This window comes from Martes martes, assembly GCF_963455335.1.
Source record: "Martes martes genome assembly, chromosome: 1".
Taxonomy (NCBI): Eukaryota; Metazoa; Chordata; class Mammalia; order Carnivora; family Mustelidae; genus Martes; species Martes martes.
In genome coordinates, this window is record NC_137888.1 from 123,349,292 (window position 1) to 123,371,910 (window position 22,619).

The 22,619-nt window shown below is 47.4% G+C and overlaps 1 protein-coding gene across 1 annotated transcript in view; it reads right to left on the minus strand.

The window, feature by feature from the left end:
- The window catches only part of MRAS (muscle RAS oncogene homolog), a 58,859-nt gene that overhangs the window by 27,850 nt on the left and 8,390 nt on the right, over positions 1–22,619 (minus strand). The window contains exon 2 of the mRNA XM_080810949.1: positions 7,234–7,444. Within this exon, the coding sequence (XP_080667075.1) occupies positions 7,234–7,426 (193 nt within the window). The 5' untranslated portion in view covers positions 7,427–7,444. The remainder of the gene's footprint in view (positions 1–7,233; positions 7,445–22,619) is intronic.

Here is a 22,619-nt window from a genome sequence, read left to right on the forward strand (position 1 = left end):
TCAACATCCACAAATCAATCAATGTGATACAATACATTAATAGAAGAAAGAGTAAGAACCATATGATACTCTCAATAGATGCTGAAAAAGCATTTGACAAAGTCAAATCCTTTCTTGATCAAAACTCTGTAAAGTGTAGGGATAGAGGATACATACCTCAATATCATCAAAGCCACCTATGAAAAACCCACCATGAATATCATTTTCAATGGAGAATAACTGAGAGCTCTTCCGCTAAGGTCAGGAACACAGTTGGGCTGTCCATTATCACCACTGCTGTCTCAGCAATCAGACAACAAAAAGAAATTATAGGCATCCAAATCAGCAAAGAAGTCAAACTATCCCTTTTTGCAGATGACATGATACTTTATGTGGAAAACCCAAAAGACTCCACTCCAAATCTGCTAAAACTTGTACAGGAATTCAGTAAAGTGTCAGGATATAAAATCAATGCACAGAAATCAGTAGCATTTCTATATACCACCACAAGACAGAAGAAAGAGAAATTAAGGAGTCAATCCCACTTACAACTGCACCCAAAACAATAAGATACCTAGGAATAAACCTAACCAAAGAGGCAAAGAATCTGTACTCAGAAAACTATTAAGTACTCATGAAAGAAATTGAGGAAGACAAAAAGAAATGCAAAAATGTTCCATGCTCACGGATTAGAAGAACAAATATTATGAAAATGTCTATGCTACCTAAAGCAATCTACATGTTTAATGCAATCCCTATTAACATACCATCAATGGAACAAATAATCCTAAAATTTATATGGAACAAGAAAAGACCTTGAATAGCTAGAGGAATGTTGAAAAAGAAAGCCAAAGTTGGTGGCATCACAATTCCAGAGTTCAAGCTCTATTACAAAGCTGTCATCATCAAGACAGTATGGTACTGCCACAAAAACAGACACATAGATCAATGGAACAGAATAGAGTATAGAGAGCCCAGAAATAGACCCTCAACTCTATGATCAACTAATCTTCGACAAAGCAGCAAAGAATGTCCAATGGAAAAAAGACAGTCTCTTCACCAAATGGTGTTGGGAAAATTGGACAGTCACATGCAGAAAAGTGAAACTGGACCATTTCGTTATACCACACACAAAAATAGACTCAAAATGGATGAAAGACCTCAATGTGAGAAATGAATCCATCAAAATCCTTGAGGAGAACACAGGTAGCAACTTCTCTGACCTCAGCTGCAGCAACTTCTTCCTAGAAACATTGCCAAAGGCAAGGGAAGCAAGGGCAAAAATGAACTATTGGGACTTCATCAAGATCCAAAGCTTTGCACAGCAAAGAAAACAGTCAACAAAACCAAAAGACAACTGACAGAATGGGAGAAGATATTTGCAAACGACATATCAGATAAAGGGCTAGTGTCCAAAATTATAAAGAACTTATCAAACTCAACACCCAAAGAGCAAATAATCCAATCAGGAAACGGGCAGAGGACATGAACAGACATTTCTGCAAAGAAGACATCCAGATGGCCAACAGACACATGAAAAAGTGCTCCATATCACTCGCATCAGGGAAATACAAATCAAAACCACAATGAGATACCACCTCACACCAGTCAGAATGGCTAAAATTAACAAGTCAGGAAACGACAGATGCTGGCAAGGAGGCGGACAAAGGAGAACCCTCCTACATTATTGGTGGGAATGCAAGCTGGTGCAGCCACTCTAGGAAACAGCATGGAGGTTCCTCCAAAATTTGAAAATAGAGCTACCCTACGACCTAGCAATTGCACTACTGGATATTTACCCTAAAGAAAGAAATGTAGTGATCTGAAGGGGCACGTGCACCCAAATGTTTATAGCAGCCATGTCCACAATAGCCAAACTATGGAAAGAACCTAGATATCCATCAACAGATGAATGGATAAAGATTTGGTATATATATACAATGGAATACTATGCAGCCATCAAAAGAAATGAAATCTTGCCTTTTGCAATGACGTGGGTGGAACTAGAGGGTATTATGCTGAGCAAAATAAGTCAATCAGAGAAAGACAATTATCATATGATCTCTCTGATATGAGGAATTTGAGAGGCAACGTGGGCGGTTTGAGGGGTGGGGAAAGAAAAAATGAAACAAGATGGGATCAGGAGGGAGACAAACCATAAGAGACTCTTAATTTCACAAAACAAACTGAGGGTTGGTTGCTGGGGGGAGGGGGGTATGGAGAGGGTGGTTGGGTTACAGACACTGGAGAGGGTATGTGCTATGGTGAGTGCTGTGAAGTGCGTAAGCCTGAACGATTCACAGACCTGTACCCCTGGGGCAAGTAATATATTATATGTTAATAAAAAAATTAAAATTAAAAAAAATTTAAAAAAAGAAAAAGAGAAGTCAATATGGCTGTATAGAGAAATAATATTTACTGAGCTTCAACAATGTACCAGGCATGGTATTACTCTCTCCTACATGCATTAGGCAATGTGTTCCAGAATATTTTCTGTGGAAATAGCCCAGAATGATGTGCAAAAAGTAGTCCTTTGGGAAACCCTAAGGACAATATACCCACCAATATATCTCCAATATTATGTTTGTATATGGACGATTCTTTGAAGTCCAACAATTAAAAAACTGTTTATATTTCTTTAACTCAGTATATCCCAAATTGTGGTATATATTCGATGGGTAATGCATGAGATGATTTTAGAAAGTGCATAAATATAAGTTTTATATTTTAGTGGTTATATATATTTATTTTATAATGCAACTAGCACATCAAACTTATGACTGCACATACATTGTCCAGGATTCATTCATTCATTCATTCATTCATTCATTTCACACACATTTACTGAGGACCAGTGTTCTAGACACTGAGAATAGAGCAGTAAATAAAATTAAGTCCCTACTCTCAAAAATTTATATTTTATTGGGGAGCAACAAAAACTCAAACAAATAAATATATTGAACAAATATAAATATATGTTCACCAGTAAAAGGTAGAATAAAGAAAAAGAGTTGTTCAGAGGGACAGAATGTTGGGGGTGGGGGGTTTGGGTACTAGTAGAGATGGTCTGGTCAGGGAAGACCTCCTTGATAAAGTTAACATTTGGGTGGAGACCTACGCGAAGTGAGAATATATTTCTGAAGGAAGCACATTCTAGGCAGAAAGAATACCAAATGCAAAGCCCTGAGGTGGGAGTGTGCTTGGTTCCTGATGAACTAGTCAAAGTTTCAGGGCTGCAGATGAACCCCTGAAGAATGGTGCTTTTAAAAATTAAGATATAGGGCACATGGGTGGCTCAGAGGATTAAGCCTCTGCCTTCAGCTCAGGTCATGGTCTCAGGGTCCTGGGATCGAGCACCGCGTTGGGCTTTCTGCTTGGCAGGGAGCCTGTTTCTCCCTCTCTCTCTGCCTGCCTCTCTGCCTACTCGTGATCTCTCTCTCTGTGTCAAATAAATAAAATCTTTTTAAAAAATTAAGATATAATGAAAATACTACAATATCCACCCTTTTAAAGTAAACAATTCAGTATATCTATATCTATATATACATATATACATATATATATGTGTGTGTATATATATATATAAAGTTGTCACATTTTTTTTTTTTGAAGTGACGATTTGGTACTGGTTCTGACCAGGATAGAGTAACAAGGACCAGATCTGTCTTCTCGCCTGAAACAACCAAAAATCAGACAAAATAACAGACATTCATAAAACATTCCACCCAACAATGGCAGAATACCCATTCTTTTTGTGTGCACATGGAACATCTAGCCAGAGAGACCAAATCCTGGGTCATAAAACAAGACTCAATGAGTTTTAAATGATTTAAATAATATACTGTATGTTCTCTGACATAATGAAAATAAAATAGAAACCAGTGACAGAAGGATCTCTGGAAAATTCCTAAATATACTTGATTACTAAATGTTTCCAAATAACCTATGGGTCAAAGATGATCTCAAAAGGGAAATTAGAGAGTATTTTGAACTGAATGGAAATGAAGACATAGTGTATTAGAATAGCTTGAATGCTGCTAAAGAAGTAGTTGGAGGAATTTAGCACCAAATGAATATCTTGGAAAAGAAGAAATGTTCCAGTCAATGACCTCAGCTTCCATTTTAAAAAGTTAGAGAAGAACAAATTAATTCCAAAATAGACAGACAAAAGGAAATAATGCAGGTAAGAGTGGAAATCAATGAAACCAAATGGGAAAAGTCAAAGGACTCAAGAGCTGGTTTTCTCGTGAAAATCAATGATGTTGCTTCATCCCTAGCCTGCCTGATTAGGGAAAAGGGGAACACACAAATTAACAATATCAGGAATAAGAAAGGCAACATCACTATGAACTCTACTGTTATTAAGAAAATAATAAGAGAATATCATGAACAACTTTATGTCAGTAAATTTGGTAACTTTGATGAACTGAACAACTTTTTGAAAATACAAACTACCAAAACTCACTGAAAAAGAAACAGACAACCTGAATGGCCATAGATTTATTAAAGGAATTGAATTTGAAAGTAAAGATCTTCTGACAAAGAAAACTCCAACCTCAGATGTCCTCATAGGTGAATTCTACTAAACATTTAAGAAAGAAATAGTACCAATTTTATTCAAACTCTTCCAGAAAACTGAAGAAGAGAGCATACTTCTCAATTCATTCTATAAAGCCAGCATTACTCAGACATAACAAGAAAACTACAGACCAAGATAACTCTCAAGAACATAAATGCAAAAATTCTAAACAAAATTTTAACAAATAAAAGCCAACAATATGTAAAAGGGTAATACATTATGGCCAGGTGGGATTTATCCCAGGGGTAAAATGTTGGTTTAACATTAGAAAAATTAATGTGATTTGCCATACTGACATACTAAAAAAGAAACACCATCTGAGTATGTCAGCAGACATACAAGAAGCATTTGACAAAAGCCAACATCTACACCTCATAAAAATTTTCAGCAAACTAGAAATAGAAAGGAACTTCCCCAACCTGATAAAGGGAATGTATAAAAAACCTACAGCTAACATCATACTTAGTGCTGAAAGACTGAAAAGGAAAGATCTCCTTAAGATCAAGAGCAAGACAAGTATGTTTTTAGTCAGTGAAATAAGGCAAGAAAAAGAATCAGAAGCCATCCAGATCAGAAAGAAGTGAAACTATTGTTACTCACAGTTTGTAGAATCCAAAGGAATCTACAAGAGCCACTAGAATAAGTGAGTTTAGTAAGGTTGCAAGTTAACAGTTAACTTACAAAATGCTCCTGTATTTCTACATATCAGCAAAAAACAATTCCAAACTGAAATGAAGGGGCGCCCAGATGGCTCAGTTGTTAAGCATCTGCCTTTGGCTCAGGTCATGATCCCCGGGTCCTGGGATCGAGCCCCACATTGGGCTCCCTGCTCCGAGGGAAGCCTGCTTCTCTCTATCCCACTCCCCCTGCTGTATTCCCTCTCTCACTGTGTCTCTTTCTGTCAAATAAACAAATAAAATCTTAAAAAAAAAACTGAAATGAAAAACCAATATCATTTGTAATACAGACTGTATATATAAATCTGACAAAATATATAGAGACCTATGCAGGCAAATCTGCAAGAACAACTGATGAGAGAATTAGAGAAGACCTAAAAATATGGAGAAATACCGTATTCATGGATTGGAAGGCTCAACACTGTTAGGATGTCAATTCTTCTCAAATCTATAAATCTATATAGATTTAACACAATCTCAGTCTAAAACCTAAAATTTTTTAATTTAACTGATTCTAAAATTCATGTGGAAATGCAAACGACCTAGATGGGCCAAAGCAATGTCGGAAAGGAACAAAGTTAGGGATTTAATGGAATGTGATTTTAGGACTTATTATAAGGCTACAGTTATCAAGACAGTGTGGTATTGATGCTAAGAGAGTCAGATCAAACAGAATATATGAGCAACTAATTTTCATCAAAGGTACAAAGGCAATTCAGTGGAGAAAGGACAACCTTTTCAACAAATAGTGCTGGAACAATTGCATCTCCATATACAAATAACCAAAACAAACCAAACCAAACCAAACAAAACTAAACCTTGTTCCATATCTCATACTATATACAAAAATTAACTCGGGGTGGATCATAAACCTAAATACAGAGCCTAAAGCCATTAGACAACTAGAAGAAAACACAGGGGAAAACCTTTGTGACCTTGGGTTGGGCAAATATTTAAGACACGATACCAAAAGCACAGTCCATAAAAGAACAAACTGATAAAGGGACCTCCTCAAAATTAAAAACTCTGGTCTTTGAAAGACATTGTTAAGAGAATGAAAAACATAACCCACACTGGAAGCAAACACCTGCGAATCATATAGCTGACAGAGGACTTGTATCCCAGTGGCTTTCCAAACTCCCCTCCTACAATGACAGTCTATTCTGAATGGCTTTTTTTAAGAGACTCAGAGAGTGATGATCTGGAGCAGCGGTTCTCCACTTCAGCATCACGTGGAGAGCTTGTTAAAATACAGACTGCTGGGGTGCCTGGGTGGGTCAGTGGGTTAAAGCCTCTGCCTTAGGCTCAGGTCATGATCTCAGGGTCCTGGGATCGAGCCCCACATGGGGCTCTCTGCTCAGCAGGGAGCCTGCTTCCCTTCCTCTCTCTCTGCCTGCCTCTCTCCTTATGTGATCTCTGTCTGTCAAATAAATAAATTAAAAAAAAAAAAAAAACACAGACTGCTGGCCTCCACCCTCTGAGCTTCTGAATCGTAGAGCCTGGGGGTTTTCATTTCTGATAAGCTCCCCAGTAATTCTTAGGTGCTGGCCTGGATACCACAACTGGAGAACTGTTCATCTAGACCAACTTAGACTAAACTAGAAACAAAGTCAGATGCAAGATTTTTCCCTCCAAGCAAAAATAAACTATGCTCACTAAAGAATGACTTATCTCCCCACCCCCCCCCCGCCTTTTTTTTATTAGCCGGAGACATCTGTAAATGCTAATCAGAGCTTCTGATCAGCAAGCAATAACAAACATGACATCACTCAGCTGGCATGAGGCTAGCTTTGCCTCTTTGTTGAATACACATTTTGGTTTCCACAAAGCTGTTCAGAATTCACCCTGGAAAACATACACGGCCTTATACCAACCATGTCACAATGACAACATGAGAGAAGCCATCTGGCCCCAGTGAAGCTCATCACCTTCCCCTGACCCTCTGCTTCCTCCCCAAGCCACCCCTTGCCCCATGCAGGGCTGCCACCGGGGTCTCACCATCCAGGATGGCCCACTGATTGTCAATCTCTGTGTGTTTCAGGTAGGAGTCTTCAATGGTGGGGTCGTAGTCAGGCACAAAGATCTTCTGGAAAAACTGGATGGTGAGGGCACTCTTGCCCACACCCCCATCTCCCACCACCACCAGCTTGTACGTGGGGAGGTTGTCACTGGGGACGGCACTGGTTGCCATGTTTCTAGTAGGTCAGACCTGGGGAAGCAAGACATGCATAATGAGGCCTGGGGCTTTTTCCTTTCTGACCTCAGAAAGTACCAAATACTCCCAATTGTATATTGATTCAATCATTTATTGAATACCAACCATGTGCCATACCTGGTCTTGGGGACACATACTACTAGATGCCCTGAGGTCTTTAGCAAGCACAGCCAAAGCCATATCAAAGAATCATTTCCACCATTAAAGTCTGCCCTATTCCTGTACAGGTAACCATGTGGGTGCTAATCTGAGCAGGGATGGCACCTTTTACATCAACTCTGGTCAGGGGACTGCTGTACTCAGAAGGATTTGAGGTTGCCTGAGCTAAGGGAAGGCTGGCCATAACAGCCTTGCTAACTGGAGGAGTTCAGGATCCCTGTGTCCCAACCCCTCAGAATTTAGTGATTGTGGCTCCTCTCCCTCAGTCTCCTTGCCCTTTGTCATGCAGACAGTTGTGCTGGAATCTCTTGACAACTGGTCAACCCCTGTGTTAGCTGGGCAGGAGGAAGGGGAGGAGCAGGGCTAAGTTTTGTTTTAATGATGCTGAGTCCTGCTAAGGCAGTGGTTCTCAACTGGGGGCAATTCTGCCCCTTAGGGACATCTGCAACATCTGGAGATGATTCCGGTTGTTAAAACTGAGTGGGTGTTACTGGCATCCAGTCAACAGGCCAAGGCTGTGGTTCCACAGCCTATGAAGCACAGCGCATCCCCCAAAACAAAGAATTGTCTATCCTAAGATGTCAACGAGCTAAGGTGACTAGGCAAGGAGACAGAAACGTGGAGCCAGGATTCTAAAGAATAATTGAGCCTGAATAGATAATGACTGATTGTGAAGAGGTAACAATAGAGAAGTGAAGAGTGATCTTTGGAAGCAGCATCATGAAGTGACAAGGAGGAGAGGGAGGCAGGGATTGTGGAAGGAGCGCTTGGCCCAGGGACCTGGGCTACTAACTCTAGACCCCTCCAGGGTGCCAGGGAGAACAATGCCTCCTCCTGGGTAGCAGGAGCACTGACCTCATGCCAAGGGCGTGCAAGCTGGATCCTGCCTTACAGTACCAGGAAAGAAAAAGCTCTGCGCAATCCGGGAGGCAGACAGGCATGGCATAGGCATGACGGGGACACTTAAGGGTGCAGACTGGGTGTCCCACGTGCTTCGTTGCTGCTTGGGAAGGCTGCGCCAAGCCATACTTTCCTAACCCATCAGATGAAAGAGCTGGATTTTTCAGTTATGTGCAGCCCTAAAAGAGTCCTCAGTTCTAGATAGCAACAAAAGGGTGTTAGACACAAATGTGGGATATGTGGCCACGCTGATTTGCATGAGGTTACGGGAGAAAGGCATTGCAAAACGCTCTGCAGTTACTGAAGCTTGATGTTGACATTTAGGATTTCCCTGCAGTGCGAGGAAGTATAGGCGCTTCATACACTGCGGATGAGCATGTAAATCTGTCCCGACTGGACTGAGAATACACTCGCATAAATATACCAAAATTTAAAATGACATACCCTCTCTCGAAGCTGTAGGGTATATGACGATTTATTCTAGGAAATAATCAGACAAGTGTACAAAGATGTGAAGAACAGGGGAAAACGGAAATCACTTAAATGTTGCGGGGGGGGGTTGTTAAAGAAAAATTTATCTACACAGTGCAATACTGTGCAGCCATTATAAAGGATGATAGTCCCTAACCTAGGAACATTAATATATTATGCATGAAAAGAGCCCCAAACAGGCTGTGAAACCACAAGTACATATGATTGCATTTCCATGAATGAATCTGTATGTCTAGATGTGGTTCTAGGCACAGAAAGGACTGGCAGATTTGGGGGCACTTTCTCAATTTTTCTCAACACTTGCTACAGTAAGCTAATATTGTATATGTATCTCGGGAAAGTTTAACAATATTAAAATATTCCCACCAATGAGAATAAAAGGCACAGCACAGGGAACATAGGCAATAGTACTGTAACAGCACTGCATGGTGACAGATGGCTACATCTGTGGTGAGCCAAACAGAGTGTATAGAGTTGATGAATCACTAAGTTAGTACCCCTGAAACTAATAGAATATTCTGTGTCAACTATCTTCAAGTAAAAAAATAAATTAATATTCCCACCAAATGAACGTTCTGGCTACCTGAAAATGTAGGACTCCATGTCCTTCAGGTGAGGATTTGAGCTCCTTAAGTGCAAGATACTAGGCCCAGGGGCCGGCTGCAGCCCCAGCATCTGGTGCCCAGTCTCCCTAAGTAGGGTAAAGGTGGGGACAAGTTGAGGCTTTGGCAACTGAGCTTTCCCACATGACACGAGATGGAGGTCCAAAGGGGCCACAGGGCAGCTGGAAGGAAACAGAACTGGGGAGAAGAAAGCAAGGTCCAACTCCCTCTTTCCGCCTCTCAGGTCAGGGGAGCAAAGTGTCAGTCTCTCCTTACCTGCCATCTTCGCTGAGGGTGGACAGTGACACAGGGCCAGGGTGAGCATGTTTGCCTGTGAAAGAGGCTGTTTTTAAAGCTTCTTTCCATTCTCTGCTGGCAGTAACATGAATAAAAAATACTCAGTGGGTGGGAAGATATCAAGAAGGGAAATTATTTCTCTTGATATTCTTCTCAAAATAAAACAAGGTAAGAAATCTTCACTAGTAAGTATGATAGAGGACATGAACTGAATCTCTGAATTGGTACAGACCACCCACAGCAGAACCACCTGGGACCTGCTTGCCAAACAAGGCAGCTGGCAGGAAATGGTCAAGTGAGGGGTTCCTTCCTTTCAGAGAGTTCCACACTCAGGGGTTGAGCTCCTGAGAGACCACAGGCAGCCAACTCGGGGCTCCCTCCCAAATAAGACTCAATGGAAGCAGGTTAGAAAGCACAGTCAGCACAAAAATTGGACCGGATCCCTCACGGTAAAAAGCCCTTTAGTGCTGCCCAAGGCTGATGGGCCAAGTCCCGGCTCCTTCACTGGACATTCAAGGCTGTCACGGGTCACCAATGCTGACCTCTCCAGTAGCGGCTATACCACAGCCTCTCACACTCTATTCGCTCTCCCAACCAGCTTTATGTTTGCCCAGTGTACCCTGGGGTCATACTAAGTCCTCTGCAGACCCGTAGGGCCCCCTCTTCACAGGTCAGCCCTGGGCCCAGTAATCACATCCTATGGGAGGCATGTCCTTCTACTCTGCACCCTGCAGTTACTGGTGCAGAGGCCACCAGTGCCCTTGAAATTGTCTATATTTAATGTGCACAGAAGAGCAAGGGATGGCATTTTGCCCCTGTCTCTATTACCAAAGCCGGGGAGAGCATTAGCAAAGGGCAAAAAGGCTAGCTGAAGGCATTTCTGAACCACTGTCAGACCACCTACTAGCCACAGCATTGGCCCTGACCATGGAGAGGGCGAAGGGGCAAACCTCCCAGCCGGCAGTTAAGACCATCTCCCTCCTTCTACCAAGTCAGACCAGTCACACAGAAAAGCCCTTCTGGAATCAAGTGTGGGCCCACGAAGGAAAGAAGGTGTAGCAGGGGTAAAAGAAAGGGTCCAGAACCGGCCCCTCCCCCCAGTTCATAAAGGCTCTTCTCCTGATGGACATGTTTATTCCAGGCTTTCAGCCTCCCTGCAAATAATCCCTGACTAAACAATGTCTTTGTAAGTGGGGAGGGCAGTCAAAATGTATCACACTCCTACCAAATAGGGTGGACTCAAGTGGTAAAGAGAAAAATTTTTTTCAGTCATTACAGGCTATGACGAAAGACACCACAGGATAAAAAGTTGGTTGGTGGTTAAAGAGCAAACTGCTTACATTCACAAGAACCTCCCCTCCTCTCTAGACTATTCAACTAGAAGATCAGAGATCTTTCTAGATCTTTTTAGAGATCATTCTAGAATGTCAGTTCTTTACTTTTTGGGGGTTCTGGATGGCCCCTTTGAGGTGGGAGGGTGTTATAAGGTGGATCAAGGGTCTCTAAAGTTCCCCCACCAGTTTTCGATGCTGGATACTCTTCTACGGACCAGGTAAGTGATACTGTTGGGCAAGTTACGTTCACAGCCTCAGTTTCCTCTTTGTAAGATGGGATTGGTTAGAAAATTATACTTTGCAGGATTGCTCTAAGCATGAAATTAAAATGTATGAAATGTGTTCAGCTTAGAGAAGGTGCTCCAATGTTTGCTCTTGAGTCTTGTTTACTTTGTTCCCTGGAGAGACTCCCTCCCTCCCTCTCTCCCTTCCTCCACTCACAGGCTCCCCCATGAGAAGTCCCGCTGCCATCTTAGCTCCATGGCAAGCCTGTGTGGCAGTCATCAACCATCATTCAGAATGTTGTTTCCATGGGAAATGGCTCCGAGGTTGGAGGCAGCCCCCTCCACTCAGAAACCAACATTTGGAACAGCAGCCACTAGGCGGGGCGTTGGCGGCTGAGCGCTGGTTCCCATGGCAACCACGGCTGGGGGAGGGGGGGGGAACCACAACCCAGGTGCACCGGCAGCTCAAATTCACACACATGCTGGAAACTTTTTCCTCAAAGGCAGCATTGCTGCTTGAGCAATTTTAATAACACATATTCAAGCACTTTGGGCATCTTTAACCAGAGAAATAAGCTTTTTTTGGCAGCTGTCTTTTGCTCCCTCTCTCTCAGGGTTAGCACCATCTTACAAGGTGTGAAGTTGTTTCCTGAAGGGCCGATTCGTCTCCCCAAGCAGCTCTGCCAGGACAGAACAGGGGCCACATCTCATTCCCTTGCCTTTCGCAGGACCAGGCAGGGCCCAACACGTGGGAGGCTCAGGGTCTATTCATTGACTGCTAGATACTGCCCCAGAGCATCCTTCTCCCCAGCCAGCCCTCCCTTGGGCCAAGAAGCAGGAGGTGATGCTCCTAGGAGGTGGGGGGCTGGGTGGACAGATGAGCCCAGAAAAACCTCTTCACCAAGCAATTTTCAAAGTATGCTGGGAGAGTTCTGAGACCTCCTGAGGATAGTCCTGTGCAAAGCCTCCCTTGGTTCTCCAGCCTGGGTGGGGGGAGTGACTTTAATAGCCTGTGACAGCAGTCAGGCAGCTTGAGGTCCAGTCGTGTCTCCGACATGGACTCCTTGTGTGACCTGGAACAAGTTTCTTAACTTCCAGGACCCTGCTTCCCTATCTATAAATCAGGAGAACAGGACGCTGAAGAATGTGTGAGGTGCTGGTGAAAAAAACTGCAAAGCCCCAGCAAAGGCATATTTGCATTGACAGGCAATGTAATTGGGCCCCTGGTCTCCCTCCAGCCAGGTCAACCCCAGTGATTTGGACCACTTACCAACCCCATCGACAGCCCTAAGAGTACCTGTACCGCAGAGGTCTGGTGGAGGACCCATTATAGGAATCCATATAAATGCCTGGGACAACAGAGGGCTCCAGCCCCCAAAACAGCAGTGCCCAGCGGCTGTGATTCCTTACCAAATCTGTTGCCTTCTCCCAGAGTCCCAGTTCTAGGGCTTCTACAGAGCTTGTTTCCCAAAAGAATAGCCCCAAATACTGCCCATTTTTGTAAGCAGACCCATAAAAAAGAAATAGCTTTGGCTGCAGATATTGTCAAGAAGTCTGTAGGGTCCCTGGCCCCTCCACGTACTCTTTCCCCACAGCAGGTGCACTTCCAAAGCAGTGTCAAATGGTCCTGGCCAGAAGAACTGGGGCCCAGGAGAGGCTCCACGGCAGTAACCCTCCCCACCATGTAGTGACCATCTGCAGGGGATTAGCTGGACAATAAAGGTCACGCTGGGAACCATCACACCACACTGCCTTAAATTCTTTGGATGATTAGTTTTACAGAATTACACAGCTTTTCTTTGATGGTCACTGTGATTTCTCTAACCCACTGGGCACTCTTCATCCTTGTTGGTTGCTTCCCTGGCCCTGACTATAGGACCACAGATTCTTAAAGCTGGGGCAGTGGCCAACCCAGAGCCTCACCCAAAGACACTGCTAACTTTATTGTAAGTTTAGTTTTCACAGCTTTTTGCTTCTCTACTTCTCTACTAATTATTTTAAAGATTCCCTCCATCCCCTCAGTTGAAGTACAAGTTGTCTGGTAAATAAGGTTCCAAGAGAAAGGGACACGTTCACTATTAATGAAGCTCTTGGGAGAGTGAATGGATTTGCAGTCACATTGAGCTGAATCAGCTCTGGGAAGCTAATCTCATCGCCATGATGTCTGGGTGTGCCCAGCTCAGGGGGATGAGGACATGTTGGGGGGAGCAACCCAACCCATGTGGAGGAAATGGCTCTGCATTCCAGGAGCTGCCCTTCCCTTCTGCACAATTCCCAGAAATGGGCAGCTTCCCCGGGGCTGTGGCCTTGCAGGCTGTGCAGAGATGGTGTGCTGTCCGGCTGGGGGGTCTAGGCCACTTGGTATCCCTTAAGGTTTCACTCTCCACTCTCCGCTCCCCAAGACATTGCTCTAACCCACTGTCTCACATCTCTGATAATGCAAGCCCAGCTCTGGACCACACCACTCCACCCCTCCAGGAAGCCATCAGTGCGTTCTGCTTGCTCCATTATTAAGACTTCACCCCCCCCACCACCAGACCATGTGTGTTATTTTATGCAATAAAGGACCTCAAATACCGCGGGGTTTCAGATGGTGAGTATGCAGCAGGAGTGCAGCTCCTCCCACTCCCAAGCCATGGCAGACATCATAAATGACCGCTGCCTTCTTCCCTGCTCAATCTTAGAACCATTGTAATGCAGCACCTTGGCAGCCAGAAGCAGGCAACTGAGCCAGAGGGGAATCTTGTGTGGCACCCCAGATCTAACCCACTACTCTTCTGATTCCCTCTAACATATCTCACTTACGGTCATCCTGTTCTGTGGGAGGATCTCAGGACCTTTAGTGGAAGCCCGCCTGGTTATCTTTGGAGAACTCTATGACCCAAGTCTTATGTTAATACCTCAGCCCCTGCTTAGCTACTCCATCAAATCCAAACTCCACTGCCGGGACCATGCCTGGACCACTAGCAGCAGGGCAGAAACAGCCAGACAGGGATCCAGAGATCCAGGCAAAGGCCAATGCTGAAAGTAAGCCAGGCGAGAGATGCCTTGTCCTTGGCCTTACGCATGACCCCCCAGTATCATGGGCTTCCTCCTACCATGACCGTTGTCCCTTGGGTCTTGCCCGCTAGCTGGAGAGTGGCTCCTGACAGGGCTTGGAGCTTAGCTGTTGAGGACCCAGCACTGTAAGTCTCAGAAAGGGTATGTGGAAATACTGCTGTTAGAGTTACAGGAATGATCAATGTTCAAAACAATGAATAATTCATTCATTCATGTAAGTGAACCATCTGATGCTGTTGGAAGACTTTACCACGTTAAACTTGCTTGACTCTCACAACAGCCCTCTGAGGTATGACTTTGATTATCCCCATTTTACGGTTGAAGAACCCGAGACACAACAATGTAAAATAACATTTCTGAGGTCATCCAGCTAGACAGCGGCAGCGCCAGGATCTGAAACCGTGTCCCATGGCTCCAGAGCCAGTGGCCAACCCATCGTACCAGGCATTTTCTCATGGCTGGTGAAATGGTGATTTGGGGGGTGGGGTGGGCAGAGTCAGGCCAGGCCAAAGGCAACAGATCCAGGACGAGGTCAGCCATGAGGCAGGCAGGTGATGTCAGAGTCACAGAGGCCTCCAGGGCCACGTCCCTGCACCTGTTGAGGAGGCATCCCAGGCAGATACTAGTCCCTGGGAACAGCCCCCACCTCTACCCCAACTGGGTCGAAGTCTGCCAAAGAGGGTACAGGCTGCTGTCCCATGCTCCTGCCCTGAGGACCAAGGAGGAAGCTGGGGGATCCAGCAGCTGCCTAGCACCATGGAAGCACCAGGCAGCTTTGAGACCCATGTTCCAGCACCTCTGTTTGGGCCCCTCACCACTGCCTTGGTTGCTGTCCCAGCCCCAGCCTGCCTCCTTGTGCCCGTCTGCCAGCTGCTCCCTGCCCAGCTTGGGGCTGGCCCCTCACCTGGAAACCCTCATCAAGGAGCTTGAGGCACTGACTCAGCCTGCAGTCTTAAGCAAGTTACTTCTCTTCTGTACCTCGGTTTTCTCTTCTGTAAAAGTGGGGACAGTGGCAGCCTTTGCCTTCTGGTGGTCATGATGGGCTACACTGAATTGCCCAGCTGTGTATGGCCCATAGGGAGTGCTCGTAAACCTCGAATTGATACCATCACCAGCGTTCTTCAAAATCCATCCCTTCCTCCTGCAGGAAGCCCTCCTGTCTCTCCAGAGTCCTGCCTGAGCTCGTGCCCTGTGAACTGGCTGGTTCCCGTAACAACTGAACAGAATTTAGCCCTCACCACTCCCTCCTCAGTGTGCTCTCATGCCGACTGTGTGTGGGCCTCAGAAGCCCCCCCAGCCACCAATTCTGCCCTGCAGGGTAACATTCACATCTTGACCTACCCAATCCAGTGGACCCCCAGCTCTTTCTGCTGCTCACAGTGTGGTTAACCAGGAAGAAGAGCCAGGGCAGACTGGATAACTTGCACAAAAGCCCAAGGCATGACCATGCACGGTCGCATTTAGTCTCCCCATTTTACCAGTGGCGAGACAGAGTCAGAAACGTTAAGGCCTTTGCCCAGGGGAACAGCTTGGTAAAGGGGGAAGCTTGGATTTGGCAGGTAAAAATGAAAACTGCCCCACTCACCCCCCGGCTAGTCCAGGGCACTAGAAGTTCCAAGGCTCTTGGAAACCAAGAGGTTAACGAGGGGACAGCATCTCAGGGTCCACACAGCCTGTCAGAACAATGAGCCCCAGTGGCATCCCCGGCTCCTGGGGTGCCGCCACCTGGCCCTCTCAGCCTCAGAGCTCCCACCCCAGCGCCCCACCTCCCCCAATGTCGCCATGTCCTCCTGCCACCCAAGGCAGGGCAGGGGGTGGGAGTGAACTCAATCCAGGGGTGCAGGCAGCTCAGGCCCCTGGGTCACAGCTTCCTTCAGTGGCAGGTAGGGGCCAAGAAGAGGAAGTAGTTTTACATTTAAATTCTTACTCTCAGCCCTAGGGGCCTATTAATATTTTCCTAGGGCTGGGGCAGTCATACCTGCAGCCAAGGAGAACGTCTCAGCTTGAGACAGGAGCCTGCATGTCCACCAGAAAAGTCACTTTGGCAGTCACCCCACCAGGGATGGGTGGATTCTGGGTAATCTGGGCATCCCCAAAGTGAGGTCCCTCAGACCCCCCTGAGCCTGGCCGGCCGCTGTCCTATTCTCTCCCCATTCCGAGGCAGCTGTTTCGTCATAGCTCCTCCGGGGGCTGCTTAGGCTCAACCCTTACAGCATGAACCCAGCCAGCACCACTCCTCAACAACCAAACCTCCTGTAGACCCCTTGTACCACCCTTGTACCACCTCTGCTCTGTCCCTCTTTCCCTCTGCCTTCCCCTAGCAGCTCAAAAAAACCCCTTTTCCTCAAATCTGAGGCCAAGGCCTAGCAAGTCCATCACTCAGGGCAGGTGCATTCAGTGGCTTGGCTCTGCCCTCTGCAGGGCCGCCTCCCAGGTATTACCCTCCCATCACTCTGGCGTTGTCAGCCCATAGCCAACCCCCATGGGTGTCTGAAGCTCTCCCGGCTGACCATACCATTCCAGGCCCTCCCTGAACTGCCCTCAGCCCCGCTTGCCCCTCACGCAGCCTCTGCTCCTGCTGTTTCCTGGTATGGCGTCCCTGAGGATGGAGATGATGCCTAACTTGTCAGCGGCTCCAGCCCCTGGCAGGGCACCTCAGAGTCTGCCAATGAATGTACTCTGCCGTTTCACCTTTCCTCCACCTATGAGAACATTCCCTCTCTAAGGAACCGCCTCCTGAAGCTCCCTTCCTCCCCAGCCCTCTCCTACCAGCCAGGTCTCCTTCCTCTCAGCCACATGCTCGTGTCTAGGAAGTGCTGGCCAAGTGGCAGGTGACAGCCAGGGGCCTTTGCGGCTGTTAGGCCATTTGACTCCTCATAGCTACCACACCAAAAAGGCCTTGCTCAGCACCTGTCAGTGATGACCCCTGAGGTCACAGAGGTTCTGTGGCTTGTCCGTCTGCGAGTCCAAACACAAAGCTCCTAGCTCAGCTACATGGCCATTCTGTCCCTTCTCGGGAGCATGCCCCACTACTTCTCCCTTCAAATCTGGGAGTTGGGAGTTATTTTCCTGTCACATTTCCCCACTAGGGTGGGGCAGGCAGGGGTCTGAGGGCTGGACCACATCTTCTTTACTTCTCTAGAGCCCTGGCACAGCTTTCTGCACAAACACTCCTGGTGTCAGCTGTCGGCATTTCCACAATGCGGGGTGACACTGGGAGCCAGCTGGGATTCTGGCTTGGGTAGAGAGGGGAAGTAGTGTGGGGACTATACCCAATGGGCCAGGCGGGTCCCAGAGTAGTGAGTGGTGACCCTCATAAGGGAGATAACACGTGAGGAGTTCCACTAGGCACACATGGGCCCCAGCCCAGCAGAAGTGGGTGACAACGAGCAGGTGCTTTCCTGCCACGCACGCTTCCAAAACAGCGAGTCCCCTGTACCTCCCAGGTCCCAGCTCCCTGACCATTTTGCCTACTGGTCTGGAGATGCCACACACTGTCCTAGGAGCCTCCTGGTGGCAGCAAGGCAAATCTAGTATTATCTTTCCCCTAAGTGAGAGGGTACAGTGTGGGGGGAGGGGACAGTTAAGCAGAGCACGGCTTCACCAGCTGTGCCTCAGAGCTGTCCCTGACCAGAGCTGCCTGTCTCATAGAACCATGGCCTTGCACTGGCACACTGGGAAGTAAGCATCCCGGGAGAAGGGCAGGGGTGGTGACAGACAGTAAAGGGAAGTCCTGGAGACCAGGGGCAGGCATCGCTCTGTGTCAGCAGCCGCTGGCTATGAGATGGACACTTCTTGCCAGGTCTGACTATGGCTAAACTCCAGCCCTCCAAGTCCTGGCTGTCCCACTACCTCAACTGCTTTACCCTGCAGTGGCAGAAAGAGGCGTTCAGGGAAGCAAATGAACTTCCCCATCTCATGTGCTCAGGTGGATAAATGAGAGAAAGGGGCAGGTATGGGCAGTAGGGAGCAGTGGGGCCTGTGGCAAACAGGAGACCACTATTACCCTCCACCAGGAGGTGGAGTCATGTTGACTGCAGCAACAAGAGCATATCTGCAACAGGTTGCCCGATGGTCTAAATTTTTAAAGAGTAGCCAGAAATTGGAATTTTTACGTGAAGCTGAGGGGTTTTTTTTGTTTGTTTTTTAAGATTTATTTATTTGCAAGAGAGAGAATGAGAGAGAGAGCATGAGATGGGGGAGGGTTGGAGGGAGAAGCAGACTCCCCACTGAGCCAGGAACTCTATCATGACCTGAGCTGAAGGCAGACGCTTAACCAACTGAGGCACCCAGGTGCCCTGTGAAGCTGAGTTTTTAATGTTAACTACCCATCATTTGAGCCAAACGAATCCCCCGCCCCCCGGGGGGGCTCCAGCCCACAAGGGCACCTGCTGCTGTCCTGGGCCACTAGAGCACACAAGGCAGTTGCTCTTTGCACCGTTGTGGCTTGGCCTAGCTTTGGCCACAAGGAGGTGTGAGATTCAAGGAGGTGAAAATGACACTGAGAAGTAGCAGCAGCAGGGGGTTAGCAGTCTTTAGGGGGAGGGCACACGGCCCACCCCAGGGGTGTGCAGGGGCCAAGGGAGGTGAAGGGCAGGAAAGCACACCATTGCTTACATGTGTTTCTATCATTGATATTCAAGATGTCACACACAATTAATGAAAAACGTAAAAATTTATATGTTTGACCCACAGTGAGACAGAAACACGGTCCAGGCTCTTGCCTGAGGTGGGGCGAGGCAATCCAATCTCCATTTTAAACGAGTAACCATGCTGGAGAGAGCTGGGCTGGAGCAAAATAAAAGGGAAACTTCCTGAAAACGAGGTGGGCATGACAATGAGCAGCTGGGGAGGTGTGGAATCTCCTTGAAGCAGGATGGAGGAAGGAGGGTCCAGCAGCCCGGCTCTGGAGGGGTGAACCAGAGCTGGGGAGCTGGGGAGTGGTGGTGACTTTTCAGGGACCCTCCCAAACTCCAGATTTTAAGCCCACTTCGCTGGAAAGGCAGGAGGCAACTTTTCACACCCCTCTCCCCAAATGCAAAACAGTCGCAGCAGGTCTCCTCCCCTCCTCAGCAGACAGGCCAGGACCCGGGGAGGGAGCAGCTGGCGAGCTGGCAGAACTGCTCTGTCCCTGGCAGCCACTACTGGCCTCCCATCTCCCTTTTTCCTACAGACAGCACTTTTATAAAAAGTCCCGTGTCATTGGCCCCTCTGCTAGGTGTGTGACCTCAATCTGTGTATGCCTGTTTCCTCACTCGCTGATAACAGTATCCACCTCACAGGGTTGTTTTGAGGATGGGATGAGCTCACACAGGCAGGTGCTTAGAACAGTGCCTGGCACAGAAAGGATTGCTATTCTTCTCATTCTTGTTACCATTATCACCATCAGTATGTTGTGGGAACTCCTGCCAGTGCCCCTTCCACCAAATTGTGCAGAAGGACGCCTGGGGCCACACACGGGTATTTTCCAGGTTGCCCCAAAGTGCTCAGGGTGGGGGGTGGTGCTAAGGGAGGCAGGTGCTCCCTCTGAATCACCTCCTTCAGCCTGAGAAGCTCTTAGTACAGTCCACAGGCTTGGCTATCCCAGGACTTAACAAGGAAGCGTATTTTATTTCTGATGATGGAGAAACGACCAGAATCCACCCTCTGGGCTGCCTTATTTCAGGGATCTGGAGAAAGGGGGACGCTTCAGAGCTATGCCCATGCTACAGCCCATCTCATGGGGACCACCCCAGGGGCAGAAAAGCCAGAGGCAAAACAGACAGGAGCTTGGAAATGGGTCTGATGCATCAGTTTTGAATCCTGGGTGTCTCACTTCCTAGCTGTGGGTACCGTGGAAAAGTTATAAACCCCTCTCCGTGAAACCACTGTTGCTAGAAGCAGCAGCCTGCTGGACATGCACTCGGGCTGAGTCCTGTGGCCAGGACCGATCACTCTAGTACCTGTTTATTATGTCCACCCCACATACTCGGCACTTCACGTGTACTCCCCCATGCAACCCCTACCACACCTCAGGCCGGGTGAGATTACTGTTACACTCCCAAACACTTGGGTGTCCCTGATGGCCCTGTGCACGCGGCCTCTCCAGCTCCCAATGTGTCAGTTCCATGAGCACAGGGCGTGTCCTCTGTTGGACCCTCTGCTGTCCAGCACACGTATGACACAAAGAAGGTGCTTGATAAGTGTCTGCTGGTTTACATCAGCTCCAATCCTCCCTGCTATCCTGCAGAATGTTCTAACAGGAAGGAGAAAAGTTCACTCTTGGGTTCACTCTGGCCATTGGGACTTGATGTGTCCAGTACTTAGTGCTAAGTTACACCTGGCTAGCCATGTAAGGCTAAGGTGCCTACCTGTTGCCGAGACAAGTTCTCTCATGGCTCTTTTCTGAGGCAAAAGCCTAGGCCCACAGCCTGGCCCAGGACAGATTTCATGACAGCTGTGCCACCAAAAGTAATGGATATTTGGAGTTCTCAGAAACTGGGGAAAAGTGTCCAGGAAAATTAGTCCCTGGAGAATGGGCACAAACTAGACTTGAGGAGACAGACCGGCCAGGAGAAGTCTTCTGAGGGTGAGTGGGCAAGAGGAAGAGGTCTGCTACTCAATTTTAACTTCTGCCCTGTTCTGAAAGCCTGTTAGCTGTGGCTTAAGAGGGGTTAAGAAATGAGGAAGCCAAGCAGATTGCACACATGCACGGGGGCAAAGCTGGGCAGCTGACCCGGGAGGCCGGATGGCCAGTGGACATGGTCCCCACCTGGAAACCCTCAGAAATACTACAGGTGGGGGGCATTTTCATCAATGCTTGGGTAATTTTTAAAGAAAAATAAACAACAGGCACCTAGGTGTCTCAATTGGTTAAATATCTGATTCTTGATCTCATCTCAGATCTTGATTTCACGGTCATGAGTTCAAGCCCGGCATTGGGTGTTCACGGTCATGAGTTCAAGCCCGGCATTGGGTGTGGAGTCTACTTATAAATAAATAAATAAATAAATAAATAAATAAAACAACTTTGGGGGGCCTGGGTGGTGCAGGCAGTTGAGTGTCCAACCTTTGGTTTCTGCTCAGGTGGTAATCTCAGGGTTGTGAGACTGAGTTCCCCCACCATCGGGCTCCATGCTCAGAGTAGAGTCTGCCTGTGACTCTCTCTCCCTCCATCCCTCCCCACTGCACTCTCTCTCAAGTAAGTAAACAAATAAATCTTTTTAAAAAAAAGGTGGGGGGAGAAAAAATAATGCACTCAGAGAAATTCTACACAGAGAAAATCCTTTGGGAAGAATGATGAGATACTGGGGAGAGCATGTCCCCTTTTGCATGGATGTGCTATGAGGGCCTGGACCAGTAAACCTGGGTCAGGAAGAACTGGGATGGGGTGGCTGGGACATCTGCATTGTTCCCTGTTGGGGACCTGGCAAGGGAGGCTCACAGAGTGGGGGACTGCCCAGGTCTCAAGACAACAGGTGGCAGGCCAGAAATCAGAGCGGGGTTCTTCTGGCCTGCAGCCCATGCTCTTTCCCACTCTCCTGTGGGTCTTCTGAGGAAGGAAAGGACTGAGATACCCTCTGGCCATCAATTCAGCAGCCCTGCTGGTGGCCCCAGCCCCATGCCAGAGACCCTGCCTGGGGCCCTCTCCTTCCACACACAGAGGCTCTCCCAGCCCTCCGCCCTGTCTTTCCTATTCACTCACACCAACCCTAAATAGAAAAAAGTCCCTGTTAAGTGCTTTATTAGAATGGTTATTTTGTTGGAGTGCCAAGTGGCCTACTCCAGCTCCCCCTTTCCATCCCTCCAGCCGTCCCCAGTTTGAGTCCAGAAGTAAAACAAAGGCTTTGTTCCTTTATTTTGGTTTCCTCTGTAAAATCTCAAACATGCAGGAAACACCCACCCAGTCCCAGATAAGTCCACTGCGGGCTGGTGGGGTTGGGGGTCAGTGAGTAGGGATGGGCGGGAAGATTCTGATGCCAGCTGACCTTAGTTCCCTGGGAGGCCAGCAGGGCACCTGGGGCTGGGCCTGGCTTCCTGGAGAAGAAGGGCTGGGCCTGAGGAGCACCAGGCCTTCCGGGCTCCGCTGCCTAAGGAAGCTCAACCTGAGGAATGTGGGTGT